This window comes from Pleurodeles waltl, chromosome 2_2 (genome assembly GCF_031143425.1).
Source record: "Pleurodeles waltl isolate 20211129_DDA chromosome 2_2, aPleWal1.hap1.20221129, whole genome shotgun sequence".
NCBI lineage: Eukaryota > Metazoa > Chordata > Amphibia > Caudata > Salamandridae > Pleurodeles > Pleurodeles waltl.
The window spans coordinates 678,605,624-678,622,640 of NC_090439.1; the positions used below are offsets into that span (position 1 = coordinate 678,605,624).

The following is a 17,017-nucleotide window of genomic DNA, read 5'->3' on the forward strand; positions in this document are numbered from 1 at the left end:
CACATATTTGACTTAATGAATTCAGTGTGTAATCTGCTTCTCGTTTCATCCAATCGATTTTTTTTTGTAGGGGGGAATTTGATCGCGAGGATGAAGATCCAGAATATAAACCTAACAGGACTCCATTTAAGGACGATATTGATGTAAGGATCTTTCCCTGTCATAGTTAAAAAAAAAAAAAAAAAAAAAAAAAAAAAATTACCACCAGTGAAGAGATTTATATGAATGGTAGGCTTGCTGAAGATTTTAGGACTAGGTTAGAAGTGGGTTTGTTAAATTACCTGTGCACTCTTCCTAGGTCATCCTGTATTCCCTCCCCCCCCCCCCAAACCCCTCCCTCTTTGTCTGAAGGCTATAATTGGACCTCGAGACCGAAATTATCAGGCTGTTGTGCTATTTACTTCACCGTGCGCCCATGCAGAAAACTAAAGTGTTGAGGCTTGTCATGGGGCATCTGAAGGTGTGCAATTTCAAAATGAAATGAGGCCTAGTATGTGCATTGAGTTGAACATCACTGTTGTAGGGGAGTGCTGGCAGACTTGGCGATTGTTTCATAACAGCGTTTCTCCTAGACTGTTTGAGAAATCTGTATTTCTTTGCTTTAATGGGAGGTTTGATTGCGTTATTTTGTAGAATTGTCCACCCTTATGTGCCTGCTGTCATCTCTCAACCGTGTTATTTATTCTGTTTAATATAATGATTGGTGACCTCGTATTAATCAGTTGAAAAAGTGAATGGAGGAAAAAAAGCTAATTGCTTACTTTCTTTAAAAGGAATTTGCAAACTCTCCCACGGACGAAAAGGAAGAAGTCATGGAACTTGACCTTACAGGTATGATGTGCTGAATTTCAGATTAGTGACCCAAAACTGAAAATCTGTCTCACATGCCATATCAGTAGGACCTAATTGAAAACTGACTACTCTCCATGGTTCTTGATACTTTCCAAAGGGGTTTTGTTTCGTCTAGGAACTAATCTTAATTCATGCTTACTTTACCACCTGATCGTATCCAAAGAATGGTTTAAATGTTGGTTTAGATAGTCACATCAAACGGCTGTCCTACAAAAAATACTGATTGACTGTTGAGACGTGCCTCACTTACGTTACTGTTCTAAGTGTAAATAGTGCTTTAGATTTACTTTGTGCTGTATCTAAATTATTTCTGCAAATACCCTATTTAGTGAACCTCTACTGGTGGCATACAGTGGGGATACTAACTCTACCTTGGATCAGAGACCTACTGCCCAATTGTATGCTTCTTGAGATTAGTTTCATATAAGTTCTTTATGATGATAGCAGTGATTGTAAAACATTTTTCGGCTGCACATCAATATGAAAGTGAGAATCCCAGTCTTGAGGTTCTATTTTCTGTGTATTCCATACTTGCAGTTGTTTTTTATTTCTAAATCTTGATTTACTGGACAGCAATACTCAGTGAGAGGGACATTAGATTAAAAAAAAAAACTTTTCATCATCCAACCTGTATAGGCAAACAGATTGAAAGTAGCACAGAGTTGGGCAAGCTCTACTGGCCTAACACTTCAGCCCTGACTACTCGTCTTCGCCGCCTCATTACCGCCTATCAGCGTACCTATAAACGACAACAAATGAGGAAAGAAGCACAACTGAAAACTGACCGACGAAGACGGCGGCCTCGCGAAGAAGTGAGAGCATTAGAAGCAGAAAGAGAAGCCATCATAACTGAAAAACGGCAGAAGTGAGTGGTATATCTCTTAAATGCTTGTTGAAAAGAAATAAGTACCTTCTTGTAAATTGGTATTCAGACATACAAAGTATTCAATGTCGGATTAGATTGAACGGGTCTCCCTTTGTTCTTTAGATGGACGAGGAGAGAAGAAGCCGATTTCTATCGTGTTGTGTCCACTTTTGGGATTGTCATTGACCCTGTTAAGCAACAAATTGATTGGTCTCAATTCAGAGCTTTTGCCAGACTTGACAAGAAGTCGGATGAGAGTTTGGAGAAGTACTTTAATTGTTTTACGGCAATGTGCAGACGAGTGTGCCGCATGGCGACTAAGTCTGATGAAGGTAAGCCGTTAGACCTTTTCAGATTGTGAGGTCCCCTTTAGAAAAGTACACGGAATACCTGCAGGTTAACATGAAGCTGTCTAGACTAACTTTATTCAAGAAATTCTCTTTTTTTTTTTTTTTTTTTTACTACACATAACAGCGTTTTTTGAGATGTATCACGTGTAAATACCACATTGAATTCTTCAAAACGTGTCACTAGCTTGACACTCTGCTATGTGCGAAAACAAACCAGAAAGCTGTTTATATTGAAATGTGGTGTGCTTTGCAAAATGCTTTATCTTGCCAGCTATCTGTTGGAGATTATTGTATTGACTTAGTGATTTGCTTTTACCTTGTTGGGCTTGTCTGAGACAACTTTAATTAGCTTTGTTGTTTCACTTTTTAGCAATTTTCTCATCGGTTCTCACATCCATGCCATTGAGCTCATTCTTTTATGCTCTTCCATTGGAGTTATGCAAGTGTACTTTAATGACAGTTGGTGTTATTTGTACCCCTTCCTCCCAACTATAAGTTATCAAGTGGAGTATGTTTTGAGCACCATCCGTAGTCTTATGTTGATTATTTACACACATTTCTTCTGTCCTAGAACTTTGCGACCTCTCTACCACCGTTGAACCTATCACTGAAGAACGTGCATCCAGAACTTTGTACCGCATAGAACTATTACGGAAAATCCGTGAGCAGGTTCTTACTCACCCTCAACTAAGTGAGAGATTGAAGCTTTGCCAGCCAAGCTTGGATTTGCCTGAATGGTGGGAGTGTGGAAAACATGACAGAGACTTGCTTGTTGGGGCTGCCAAGCATGGTGTCAGTAGGACTGACTATCATATTCTCAATGACCCTGATCTCGCCTTTTTAGATTCTCATAAGACCTTTGCTCAAAACAGAGGAACTGCACAGCCTATTGTCTCATTGCTGAATACCCCATCAGCTGTCTCCTGTGAGACCCCCCCTGTTGTGCCATCTACTCCTATTAAGGATGAGTTGACCACAGAGCATGATGAATTTAAAGTTGATGTAATTGAAAAATCTGACGTCAAGCAGGATCTTGAGGTTAAAGAGGAAAGGATGGTGGCTGCTAGCGGTGACTCTGAAAAAGTAATTAAACAGGATAGTGAAATGGAGTCCACTCCTGTGCAAGGTGAAATGAAAGTTTTGGCAGGTGGTCCAGAATTTGATCCCAAATCTATTTCTGAGAAAGGTTCTGATGAAGATGATGAGGAAAAACTTGATGATGATAAGTCTGAAGAGTCATCCCAACATGAAGGTATTAAACATTTTGCTTTTCCCTATGGCCTACTTTTTCAGTCAGAAGTATTTTTGACTGAGATCCGTAACAACGTAACCATTACTTGATAATGAGAACACTAATGCTGTTAATTTGGTCGCGTGTGCTGTTCGAGGTTTGATTGGTCATTTAAAAAAAAAAAAAACGACGTTCAGCGGTTGACAATGTACGACTGTACAACAATGTACACTTTGTAGTGTGGCTGGTCAACCATTTCTAAATATGATTAAAAGGAATTCGGAAGAGGTGGCGAATGAGGCTTCTGTGAGCTTAAGTGAGTTTCAGTGTTAAAAAAGCATCATTGCACAGTGGTCTTAAACTACTAGAGATGAAGTTCTTGATACAGCAATTGGAATGCACCAGTGATGGGGTTTAGAATGAGGGAAGAGCAGAAATAAAATGGTACACCGGGAGCTCCTTTTAGATTAGTTCAGGGTAGCAGAATGCTGTGCTCCAGTGGGTAAATACACAACACTTGAAATTGAGGATATTTTTTGATCATCTGTGAAGTTAAACACCAATGTGAGGAGCCCAAACTTGGCAGTCGTGGTGGAATATAACTATGCCACCTGGCCTTGGCGACTAGAGGTCGGCTGGTAATGTGGGAAACTTAGTGAAAAGCATGTTGCAGTAGTCTAACTTGCTCACAGCAAGTTGATTAGTGCTTTCTTGTCCTGCAGTGGAAATTAAGGTTAATTCTGTTTAATACTAAATAGATGGAGACTAGTAGCAGTGCCTGTAGTGAAGATGAATGATTCTAGTCACACATGGTCACATTTTAGAGTCTAGTAATACTCCAGTGTATTTGGCAGCAGGGTAGGCAGACCTAATCTTCAGGTGTACAGGTTTACAGTTAGAAAAAGCAGGAAAGTGTTTTTGGAGACCCGAGTAGAAGGTATTAATATACTCCAGTGAGTGATAGCTGTGAAAAATGTGGTGATTGAAAGTGCAGTTGTGGGGGGTGATTGATGGCAAGCATAGGTCAATTTGTTTGCTCTCTGCTTCGAGGTGATTTGAGAATTCAAAATGCAATAGGGCACTAAGAGTGGTGGAGGAAAAAAAAACAAAAAACTGCAGTTTGAGCCTGGGAAACCACCATTGGGATTGGTGTGGTTGATGCTTTAGCTCCAAGAAACCGTACCTCTGATATAAGCAGAACAGTTTGAAGGCTGTATTAGCAATGCATCGATGCTAAGGAGAATTGTGTGAACCATAGTGCCAGATGCAACGACAGATCAGAGCGAACAAGAATACATGAGTGATGATTATTAGTACTGATGATAAAATTAAAAACATGGATGAGGGCACAAAAGCCACAACGAGGGTCTCACTATAGAGCAGTCTCACCTCTCAATCTCTTGTCTTTTGGGGGTGCTTTGGGGAGGGTATAGAGGTAAGTCCTGAAGTTCTTTCTGTTTTAATTGTAGCACAGTCGGTAGTCATTAAAACTCTGCTGAGGCTATGTTATGTTAGTTTTTTTAAAGTCCTCTTATACCCCCTAAAAGAATCGGTGGCACTGCAAAGGAAGCAAAATAGGAAAGGAAAATCAGATAGTTGACTGTTCAGAGTTTGAAAGTAGCACTTGTTTATTTAAAAAAAAAAGGCTAGGTTATATTGGCTTTTAGTAATTTGAAGTTCTGATGGGTACTTCAAGCTGCAGATTCCTTATCTTTTGTAGAATCCCACCCAGGCATCAGACTGGATCAGGAACTTTTGAGAACAACTGCACCCACGCGCCAACAGGTGGCATCATTGACCTCACAGTGACCTTGCGCCGTCCAAAGAGTTGATGTCTAGTATAGAAGTGTAGCCTTTGCATGCTTATGTCAATTACTTTCTTTCCATACCCGTCAATGCAGATCGGTAGCTCTACTCACAGCTTTTTGTTGGTATTTTACCAACTCCAAAAATTCTGACTTCCAGGCAGTGTTAAGGAAAAGACCTTCCTTAAAGACCACAGGCTTCGAAATCTGCCATAACTGCAGGAAGTAGATGCCAGTCATTGATCCACATAACGTTTGAATGTGGTGTCTAGAAACCACTCCCAAGTCTCACAGTAAATTCTTCCTGGTGCACATAAACACCATCAGAGAGTAGGAGGCAAAACTGTAATCTCTGCACGTAAAAAAGGGCAGGTTGGGCTCCACTCAGCCGACCCCCCTCCAAGTTCTAGGGCTGCACCTGCACCTTTCTTGCTCAGTCTTCATGTTGGAGTAAGTGTCAATACATATTTTGCCACAATACAAGACATCAGAGGGACTTGCGCTATCCTGTTCCTGCACCTGGGCGAAGGCGTGCCGTTGCCACTCAAAGAATTCAACTCTTTCATATTTCAATGTCCAACTCTGAAACTATCCCTAAGTGCCCAGAGTTCCCTGAGCCCTTGTCAGCCCTACTTCAGATGGAGGCCAAGGCCTTCATAGAGGCCATGCTTCATCTTCTTAGAACAATGTTGGCTCCCTCTGGTATGCCTTTGAACCCACAGAAGTCCCCCAGTTAGACATCTGCCTCCGGGGTCCCAACCTTGCTTCACCTGACCCCATTGGGCCTCTGCCTGGATCCTTACTTGCACCAGTCCATACTTCCACTCGTGTCCCAGAGGGATTGTCTGTTCTGACTGCCTCTTCTCCAGTGATGATTACCCTGGATCGAACTCAGACACCAGTCTCTGATCCGGAGCTGATGTCAGCCAGCTCCAGACCAACTTTGGATGAACCTCATCCTCTTCCATGACACAGTAAAATTGTAAGCTACCCAGATCCAATTCAGACACTGTTCAAGGGCTTCAAGGTGCTCCCTGTGATGAGGATGGGTAGGACGACAATTTGCTCTCCCCTCGTTATGCAGATGCTGACCTCTACTTAGACTTAACAATGCTAGAGTCTTGGGTGCCTCTGGTGAGACAAAATTGGACTACCCAATAGGTATGGTAGTTGTCTGTAGGGCAGCAGACATTTTGGATTTCCAGGTGTCTCCCTTAGAGACTAAGTTAAATATGTTAACAGAAACCCTGCAGCATGGGCTTGTCACTTCTGTGTTTGACTTTTCCTATAAGTTTTGTGTTGGCCATGTACCATACACCTGCTCATGGGACCTAGCACCTGACTTAAGAGCTTTGTGTTTCCCTCAGCAAGGTAAATGTTATTGCAGTCTCTGCTGTGCTTCTGGGCAGAGTCAAAGTGCATTCATGCATTAGTTCAGAAGTCTTTATCTTCCAGCTAGGTATTAAGGTCCCTGAATAGTACATGCCTTCTGGGACAGCACGTGCATCCCTTGGAGGACAGGGCTAGTGAGGTCTTACCAGCTATCCCTGATGAATCGCCACCATCTGCACCTCAGTGTGTGACCATTCAGCAGCACCAGTTGAGCTTTTTAAGTCAGCCAGCTGAACTAGTGGATATTATTCTTGCAGCTAGCTGCCCCGCTACCAAGTCTGTTTATTTTGGTTGTTGGCCTGGTGCAAGGTTAATCAAACCAACTATCTCCAGCAAAACTGGCTGATGTTTTGACATTTGTTTGTTCTGTGACCCAGCAATGTTTTGAGGTGGACATTGTTAAAGGTGACTTGTTGGCTCTTCTCACCCTTTCATGTTGCGTGGTCACCTGCCCAACCTTCATTTTAGTTCTAGATATATAAGTGGCTCACATATATATTTCCCTCAGCACTGTTTATGCCTCAAGGTGATCTTAACGTAGTCTTTGATTTCTTGATGTACATTATATTCAAGCCTGTGCACAGTTGGTTGCTAAGATTGCTGCCCATCAGAACAGTTAGTTCTGCGAGCTCTTTCAGCTGCAGGTGTTATCAGTGCAACTTCCACCTACCACCATCTTTATAACAAATTGGTCCTGCAAACTTCTCCCGCTTTCCTTTCAAAGATGGTGTTGCCCTTCCACTTTGGATAATCTATCATTCTCCCTGCCTTCTTTGTCCCACCTCACCTTTCTAAGAAGGTGAGATTTCACAGATTGCATCCCAGAACAGCTTTTAGGTTCTGGATCAAACACTTGAAGAAGTACTGGGTAGATGATCAGGTGAATCTGATAGAGACTTCTAGCTGCAGATTCCTTACCTTAGAACTTCCAGGCGTCAGCTTGGAATCTGGAACTGTTTTTGCTCAGCAATACCCCTGCGCTTCATCAGGTGGCTCAATTCGAATTCAGGTGGTGTCATTGGAGCCGTCTGACCTCATAGTCTCCTATAAAGGCACCACCCAGGCGTGTGTACATCAGTTCTTTTCCTTCCGCGCTGGGTAAGCACAGATCCGGCTTAGAGCTACCCCTCTGTCTTTAACAGGCCTTTTTAAAACTTTTTGTCGAAGTTTTTTTGTCTGTGTGAGGATGTCAGTAAGGAAGACAGGATTTAAGCCAATTGGTGCCTGCCATCATGCCATGTCGGTGACAGATCCCCATCTAGTATGCCTTTGGTGTCACGAGCGCGACCACAACTTGAAGTTGTGCTCGGACTGCCGGGCCAGGGCTCTGAAGGCTATGAGGGAGCGGTCCCTGAAGCTCCTTGCGGCCAAGCAGACAACATCTGCAGGCGTGACTCCAAGGAAGTCCCGGTCAGGGAACCTCTGCACGAGCTCCAAGTCATCTTTGTCCCACTCGAGGTCCTACGGGCACTCGAGGAAGAGGAACAAGAAGTCCAAAAGGACTTTGACTTCACGTTGGCCGATGAGGCGAGTCAGGAACGCAGACGTTCCAGGCATGGTTCTGTGGAATCATTGCCAGGGCCGACTTCGAGCCCCTCCCTCTTTTGTCACGCAAGCCTCCGTATTTCACAATGTTTCCTCCCTTAGGTGGTGACCCCATTTCACCTGGGTCAGACTTTCACCCTGCCCACCTTCTTTGCTCCAGCACATTCCTCTAAGGAAGAGGAGTGATTCCTCCAGCTGGACCCAAAAAGAGCGTTGTCAGTCTACCTTAACCCTACAGAAGAGTTCTGGGTGGTTGACCAACTCTTTGTGGGGTACATTGGATCGAAGAAGGGTTGGGCAGTGCAGAAACAAAATATTTTGTGCTGGGTTGTTCTCTGCATATAGATCTGCTATGCTGTGGCTAAGAAGCAGCCTCCTGAGGGCCCATTTCACCAAGGGCAAGGCTGCTACCACAGTGTTTGCACGAGGTGTACCAGTCCTGGACATGTAGGACAGCAACATGGGCATTTCTGCCCATGTTTGCCAAACACTTCTGCCTGGACAATCAGGCCTGGGGAGATGGGAATTTTGCCCGTTCGGTTCTGCAGGACTTTTTAGTCTAAAGTGAATCTGTCCACAGCCCCCCACCAGGGGGTAATGGCTTGGGTATCTATTCTAAGGTAAGGAATCTGCAGCTAGAAGTTTCTATCAGAGGCACAAGTTACCTTCGGTAACACATTATCTGGTATAGACACCATCTAGATGCAGATTCTTTACATCCACCTATGCCTCCCTGTGGACTCACTTACTAGGGTTGAGGGTTGTCCCTTTCAGGGTCCTAGTTTTGACACAGACAAGCGAAGTCAGTTTCTTCTATGGCTCTGCGTTTCTACCGTGGAAGTTGTGGAAAAGTAATTGACGTACGTGCGCCTGGATGGTGCCTTTATAGGCTACTGTGATGTCATAGATGGCTCCAACGAAGATGACTGCGCATTGCCAATTTGAACAGAGCCCCCCGATGGCACGCAGGGATATTGCTCAGCAAAAAAGTTCCAGATTCCAAGATGACGCCTGGAAATTCTAAGTTAAGGAATTTGCAGCTAGATAGAATCTCTACCAGATAATGCGTTACCTAAGGTAAGTAACTTGTTCCTATCGGCTTTGCCAGTGATAAGATAAGAAGAGGGAGGCTGTTCAGAAATAGAACTTATCCTGGGGGATCATCCTGTATGTTAAAACATGCAACACTCTCCCTAAAAAGGGGCCCTTTCAAAGGCCAACAAGCTCATTCGACCATATCCACCACTGAGGCTCCGACAAAGTGTTCTCTTGTTGTACATCTGACAGGCTACAACATAGGCATCTATTCACACCTCTACCAGGCGTTGCTGTTTGAACACTCAAGTCTGCAGAAAGGGCAGTTGTTCTCACTCGGTTGTGATGAATTTGCTGTTACAGGTCCACTTCTCAAACCCTCTTCCTTTTAAGAGGCAAAGCTTTGGTATTCATTTTAGAGGTAAGGAATCTGCTGCTCGACAGCCATTGGAAAAACACATTATTTATCTTTGATCCTTTGTGGTGGATAATCTTACTGCAAGTTCCTCACCCTCGTCTAGTCTCCCCATTCCTTAGACTGAACATTTAGAGTTCTAAAGAGGGCCCAAACCAGATTTCACAGACAGTAGCACTGAAATCTGTCATGGTCAATCAGCATCTGACAACACAGAAGAGTTCCAACGGAAACTGACTTCTCAGTGTCATCGCTTCCAGGGATGCCACAAGCTCTCTACATAGCCAATGATGCCACGTATTGGCACACTGGAGCATTTGCTTTGAAGAAATCTGGATCGAAGGTGGTGCCTGGGGGAATTCAGAAGGTGAGAAATCTGCAGTTAAATTATCCACCAAAAAGAGTATAACCAGTGGTAGGTATCTTGCTTTTTTCTCCCTTTGGTGGAAGATTAACAGGTAGTGAGATCAAGAGGTAAGGCAGGCTAAATTCAGAAAGCTCCCATCCTTTTAAATTATTTATCGGTGAAGGCTAGTTACTCCCAATGAGTAGTACTAATAAGTGTGACGTTAATTGATCCAGAATGTATCCGCTTTCAGCGCTTTGTAAAAACGGCCCAAATTGTGCTTCTCCCAGTGCTCCACAACCTGGTCTCCCGCACTCGGTGAGAAAGCTCTAAACCGATCTTTCTTGAAGTTACGTTTGTAGATTTTTGGTTACAGTTTGCTTGGCTAGTGGGCATCATCTTACTCTGAATTCCGTTTTTTTGTCGGCCATGTTTAGAAACTTGACTTGATGCCTAGGACCTACCAAAATCAAATAGACCCATGTCCCTATAAACGCTCCATGAACTCTAACGTGTAGATAACTTCAACTACCGTTTGGAACCTGTGCAAACAGGAAATTATATTTTCATATGACTTGAAACACTTTTTAATGGGGAAATTAATTTTTAATGTCTAATTGTTACTTTTTTGACTCGTGAAAGAGGTTCCTTTTGATCACCTACGAGGTATGTATGGAGCCGAGAAACAAGCTATTATCGAAGTTTGGCGTTTTTGCGCAATCATGAAGTTTATACTAGTGAGTTTTGTCAGTTTTTTTCAGTTTTATTTGGTTATTTAAAGTCTGAGGTGATGGCATTTGACATTACTGGAGGCAATTATAACGACATAATTATCTTGAAAGTATAAACTGCTTAATGTCAAAGGTTGCTGCTTTGTACAATGTAGTTAATGTCTCCTATTATCAACCGGGGTGACTACTGAAAGTTATGAACAATACGACACATTAATTTTTGTTTTCATATTTGGTCATGTTAATGTATTAAGGCAAATGTAAGTACAAGATAAAAACATTTTCTAGCGTCAAACGAGGCAAATTTCCCCGTTTTAATCTTTGGTTCTCAAGCGATAAATGGGTATCATTGTTTTGAAGCTAATCTAGCAGAAACGCACTTGGGCAATTGTGTCTGCTCGATTTGAAGTTTTCACTTTCCTTCATCCTTGACTGTTAGTAGCTAAGGTATGTTTGTCGTCACTCAGCAGGAGCTCCTTCTCAAGCTAAACATTTCGATGAAGAAAGTAATGCTTCTGTGAGCACTGCCCGGGATGAAACTCGAGATGGATTTTACATGGAAGATGGAGAACATTCGATGACTCAGATGCTTCATGACCGAAGTTTCGCGTTTTCTTTCTGGCCCAAGGTTGGACAGAACACTATTCTTATTTTTCAGTATGGTTTGAAAATGATCTTGTTGAGTGACAGAGCTTTTTAAGGTCGCAAAACGGATGCGATCTGTGATAATGTTGTGTAAGAAAGGGAAATCAGAAATTCTGATGAGTTGTTCTATGCTAATTAAATCATGTATTGATAACCCTGGTGAAGTTCTTTTACTATGCTTGCTCACTTTACTTTCTGCAGGATCGAGTTATAATCAATCGATTAGATAATATCTGTGAAACTGTGTTGAAGGGAAAGTGGCCGGTAAAGATACGTCAGATGTTCGATTTCCAGGGACTGATCCCTGGATACACACCATCTGCAGTGGAGAGTCCCCTACAGAAAAGGAGTTTTGCAGAACTCTCCATGGTTGGCCAAAGCAGCTTCAGTGGCAGTGAAGATATTGTTGCTTCTCCTCAATTATCCAAGGCAGGTTATGCTTTTATATATAGTTTTCCTATATGTTAAATGCTTTTATAATAATTTAACCTCTCCCTTCCATTACCCCCAGAGTGCTCACACCCAGTAAGTCTTGTGGCGACTAATTAGATATGATTGATTGGCTTTTGTACTGCTCTGAATACTCCCACTTATTAAGGAAATCACAGAACAAGGTTTGGAACTTGAATTATGTCCTGGTGTCAAACCAGCCATAGATTAACTACAGGCTTTGAGTATAATGTTAGTTTCCTTTTCTGTGACGTTACTGGAAAATCGTAGGGAAAATGTACATTTTCAATCATGGGATATTTACTAAGTGATAACTTGTACACTGAATTGTGCTCTCTGCAAGAAGGATCTCAGTGAATGTTTTACAAGAAAATGTTTAATTAAAACCATATTTAACCGTAGATTTTCGTTAATTTTTTGAGAAAATGGTTAGACTCGAATCAGTTTTTCAGCTATTTCTTTAAAAAAAAAAGTAAAGAAAGCTGGTTTATAAGGTAACGCACAGACGTTCATAGAAGCATAGGCTGCTATGGCTGGCCCGAGCTTACCCTTCTATTACAGAAGGCACAGCTGCAGTAATTGACTGGCAGTTAGGTTTCCAACTTTTCAGTCATGATACAGGAACACTGTCCTCTTAACTATTCTTACTATTTTATTAACTCTGTTCAGACTTATTTCTAAAACCTAATACCAGAGAAGCCGTGAGGTGTTGAGCTTTCTTTTGGACCCTTTTCAGAGGCGATTCAGAAAACGTCATTGGTTGTATCGTTTAAGGCATTCCTGGTCTGTCTAAGCAGTTGATTATAAAACTACCTCAGCCAAATGAGTGTCCACCTTCATAGACATTAAGACCATTCACATCAAGAAGATTGACTTAGGAAAGTTCACTAATGCGCAATGTCAAATGATTTGCTCTTGAGGAAAGCCTTTCAAAGCAAATCACATCAAAATGATCTCCTAATACCTAAAGTTTGTAAAGAAAAATTACTTCACTTGGTAACAATTACTCTCAAGCTTCGGAACTTTCATAGATTTACAAACTTGCATTATTCTCTGACGTTGGGCTGGTAAGCCAAGAATATCTTTGAAAGTTATCTATGCTGTACAACTTTAGTTACAAGTAAGAAACCCCAGTGCATGCACATTAAAAAAAAAAAAAAAAAAGCTGTGCACGAAATACGTTTATGTAATATTACAGCTCACCCATGACTGGTGTTATACCCTTATTTGTTTAACGTCTGCCCTCTCAACCATGACCATGCATAGATTGAGGTGGAAGCATATTTACAATCATGAGCTTAGACCTTTTGTACCTGTAATCCTCTAGTTAAATTGCATATCTGTTCGCCTCTAGAAGAAGTGTCTGCCCCCTCCCTAGTTGCTGGGTGGACTTGGCTTTGTCATGTCTGTGACATGTATAAAGAATGATTCTTACACGTGTGTGTGTATATGTTACTGGACTGGACCATTTGATTGTCTCCTTTGTGCTGGGTTGGCAGTGTATTTCTCAGATTTTCCAGTCTACAACTGCCTGTCATTTTAAATGAAACTGGTACACCACCTGTAGTGGCATAACTAGACAGCCCAGTTCTTTGTCTTAGCTCATGTTTCTTCTTCTAGATAGAAATCCATCTCTTCCATTTTCTGTTTTGTGCCCCTCACTCACAGCAATGGTCTCCAAAAGGGGCCAATTCACATCCTCACATGATCCAGTCCAAACTGTCCTCTATGAAACCTGGGGTATGAAGCCCACAGATAAACCGCATGGCAACAAGGGAAAAAAAGTCCACTAGTAATGAAAGGAGCCTGTAGACTTTTGAAAATTAAAGCCTGATTGGTTCTGGGTGTTTAATAGGAGGATAAGTACTGGCCCTTTAAGACATTATTTGGATTAATTAGTCGATCAGGTTTCAAGGAGGCCTGTGCACCAAAGAGACAAGTACAGGATGTGGCAACATTTCCCTTACCTAGACAATTGTCAACTCGTGAGACTGCTTGCTGTGGCTGCTCCTGCCACTATAAAAATTCTACTGTGACTGATATATTGGTATATTCTGAGATAGAAGCCTCTGCAGCAAAAAATGCAGGTTAAGATATAAAATAAGAATCGTCCCACTCTTGTCTGTTTTGAACTTTAACCCAATGGACAGATTAGGTTCTTAAATTGTCCTGAAGATAGTATTCCTGTTGTCTGAGAGGTGAGCCTTTAGCAGAGCCATTTTAAGGTTCTAGATTTGAGCTGTTGTTTATTTTAGAGATGCATCCATTTTTTGACCAACATCCTTGGCATCTGGAGGCGGTTTGACCAAAGTTGCGCCCGAGTACACATATCCCATCACATAAACTCCTATCTTTAGGGACTAGTCTAGGGGCACTTCCAAACATTACAGTGCCAACCAAAAGTATTCAGTAGTTTAACTTTGGCCGAAGATGCTAATAAAATGTTTGGAGTTTGGTCACTGCCCGAAAGTTGTAGGATAGTCAGATTTTAAGTGAACTGTTATGAAGATTTGTTTGTTTTGCAAAAATAAAGGACCAACTGTAATTGAGATATTTTAGTGTTAACTACTATGGTAGAATCCTTTGGGTTTCTAAAATCTCCTTGAATGGGCTTTGACTGCTCGTCCACACTACCCAGGACAGTTCAATGTCTAAACGGGAGTAACTTTGTTCTCCTATAGTGAGTACACCAGTGCTATGGCCTTGAGACACAATTGGCAAATGGCATCCCTCTTAAGAATTAACATCTGACTTTCCCCAGGGCATTGGTATTAGGTCTTTTTTGTTGCTCTTAGCAACTCTCTCTATATATATATATATATATATATATAGATATATAGATATATAGATATATAGATATATAGATATATAGATAGATAGATATATATATAGATAGATATATATATATATAGATATATTTAGATATAGTATAGATATAAGTATAGATATGTAGGTATAGAGCTATAGATATATCTGATAGGTATCTATATTTATTTATAAATGTATATTTATGTATATGTATGTAGATAAATGTGTGTGTGTGTGGAGATATATAAATAAAATATATGTGCAATATTGCTATGATCTTTGTAATCCCCCTGACTATTGTGAAAATGTGCTTTAAATGCTGCTTTACATGAAAACAAATGTTATTTCCTCTGGTAAACAGTTGTGTTCAGACAGTTTAACTGTCTGGCTCAAACGTTTACACAAATTGGCTCATTCTTAATGTTTTTTAAAGAGTAAAAATATTGCATGAAATGTCCTGAGTGTTCTCATCCTGTCATCAATGCACTTTCGAAGGCATGCAGATCTGTAAAATATGCCTTCGGTGGAGCTTTGAAAATCAGTTAAGATTTTTTTATTAATGTTTCAAAAGAAGTCGTTTTTTTTGTTCTGTTAGTTGACACAATAGCTAGGTCAAGTGCTCTGGGGAAGTGTCTTGACAAACTAGTCACATAGTTTTACGGGCTATTCATACATCAAAAGAAAGGAAGGTGATTACATTGAGAAACATTTGGTAACAGATTGTCTTTATTGTTAGGATAATGCGCTGAATTTACAACTTCCAAGGCAACGCAGGAGAAGACGACGAAAGATTGAGATTGAGGCAGAAAGAGCTGCAAAACGGAGGAATCTGATGGAAATGGTGGCCCAGTTGCGAGAGTCCCAGGTGGTAGCTGAAAATGGACCAGAGAAACATTTAGATTTATCCAAGGATCCACGAGAGGCAACAAGTTCTACCTCAAATTTTGCATCTGTTACCCCCAAGTACATCTTGCCTACTGTTTCATCGTCTGTCTCTGATGCCTTTAAAACTCAAATGGAGCTTTTACAAGCAGGTCTTGCTTCACGTACGCCTTCAAGGCATCTGCTCAATGGTTCTTTTATCGATTGTGAACCTCCCATGAAGAGAAGGCGAGGAAGAAGAAAAAACGTTGAAGGCCTTGATTTGCTGTTTATGAGCAACAAGAGGACATTGTCTCTGGTAAGGACAGCAACGCTCCATTCCTTATACCCTATGCAGTTAGAGGCTATCTTTATACATTGTTTGAGATGTCAGTAAAGAATCCTCAATAGGATATTTTAAATTAAATCAGTTGTGTAGATTAATTTGATGTAAATTTATCCCAGAGGATATCCAGATATAGATGCCTCTTGTAGCGAAAGAATGTTTTCTAATAAAATGGGCCTCTTAAGTGCAGCAACTTGACATTTCACTAACCGTATATTAATCTGTGCTTCTTAGTCATTTTTTGCCAGTAGTTAGTCTGTTTTCACAGGTCACATCGTAATCTACTTATTTAGTGTGCCTTTAGACGTGCAATATAATCTTCTTTTTTTTTTTTTTTTTTTTTTACAGTAATGTGCTTTCATTTATCATTTGTTAACCAATTTTGAATTTTCATCTGGCAAGGTTGAACTCCTTACTCAAAAGTAATTGAATTGTGTATCTCTTTTTATCATTATAACAGGTGCACCGTTTTCCCATTTACGCTATGGTATTTAGCAGTTGATGGTCCTCAAGAGTCCATCATACGATCTTCATTAATATTTATATACTTAGAATAGCACTACTTTTGTTCAAAATTCGGAACTATCTTTTTAAAATTCAAGTTCTTTTTTTCAAAATGAAATACCTTTAAAATTGAGACATTTAAGCCTGATGCTGAAAAGGAATTAACATTTTTTTCTGTTATGCAAAGGAAACCTTTAGAATAATATGGAGTAGGCTGTCATCTTGTTGAGACTAACTTAATAAAGTCATGGTACTATCCTGGTACAGTGTCATTTAGGTCAGTCACTTTAGATGTAATGGCCTGAGAAGGGTTTTTATCCTAACTCATCTTTCTTCTGGTTTATTGTGTACTGGATTGATCTGTTTAACAAATCAGACAAGAGTGCACTCAGTTGAGAAATAGTATTACCTATAAGTAGTTTTTCTTTCTCCGTTATGGAAAGACCACCTGGTACAAGCTTTCTCACACAGTTTCTTCCAGAAAGCAACTCCAGAATTGTAGTTTAATCCCACATGCTCTTGCTTCTGGGTGGTGGATAATGCCCTGCTCTATGGTTTTTGAGACTCCATACTGACACTCTCGCCGCAAAACAACATATTGGTGCCTAAACCGATTTGGTTACATCACCCTAATCCAGATGGAACTTCATTGGCTCTCTCTGCCAGTCCGTACCACTTTTAAAACTGTGTGCATCATTTACAAAGCAGTCCCTATGAGCACTCCCACTTACCTTGCAGACAAGCTTACCATCTGGGGTGGTTCTCTTTATATCTGTGACCAAGATACCATCAGACTGAAGACTAAGGGTAAAAAAAATCTAAACCAAACACTGCAG

At 41.0% G+C, this 17,017-nt stretch overlaps 1 protein-coding gene across 4 annotated transcripts in view; it reads left to right on the forward strand.

The window, feature by feature from the left end:
- Positions 1 to 17,017, forward strand: part of CHD7 (chromodomain helicase DNA binding protein 7) — a 552,230-nt gene that overhangs the window by 514,144 nt on the left and 21,069 nt on the right. For 3 of the 4 annotated variants that reach the window (XM_069220233.1, XM_069220235.1, XM_069220236.1), the window contains 8 exons: positions 71 to 143; positions 774 to 831; positions 1,489 to 1,717; positions 1,841 to 2,049; positions 2,639 to 3,319; positions 11,035 to 11,195; positions 11,414 to 11,641; positions 15,207 to 15,650. In XM_069220233.1, coding sequence (XP_069076334.1) covers positions 71 to 143; positions 774 to 831; positions 1,489 to 1,717; positions 1,841 to 2,049; positions 2,639 to 3,319; positions 11,035 to 11,195; positions 11,414 to 11,641; positions 15,207 to 15,650 — 2,083 coding nt within the window. The remainder of the gene's footprint in view (positions 1 to 70; positions 144 to 773; positions 832 to 1,488; positions 1,718 to 1,840; positions 2,050 to 2,638; positions 3,320 to 11,034; positions 11,196 to 11,413; positions 11,642 to 15,206; positions 15,651 to 17,017) is intronic. The other variant, XM_069220234.1, reaches the window with a different exon arrangement.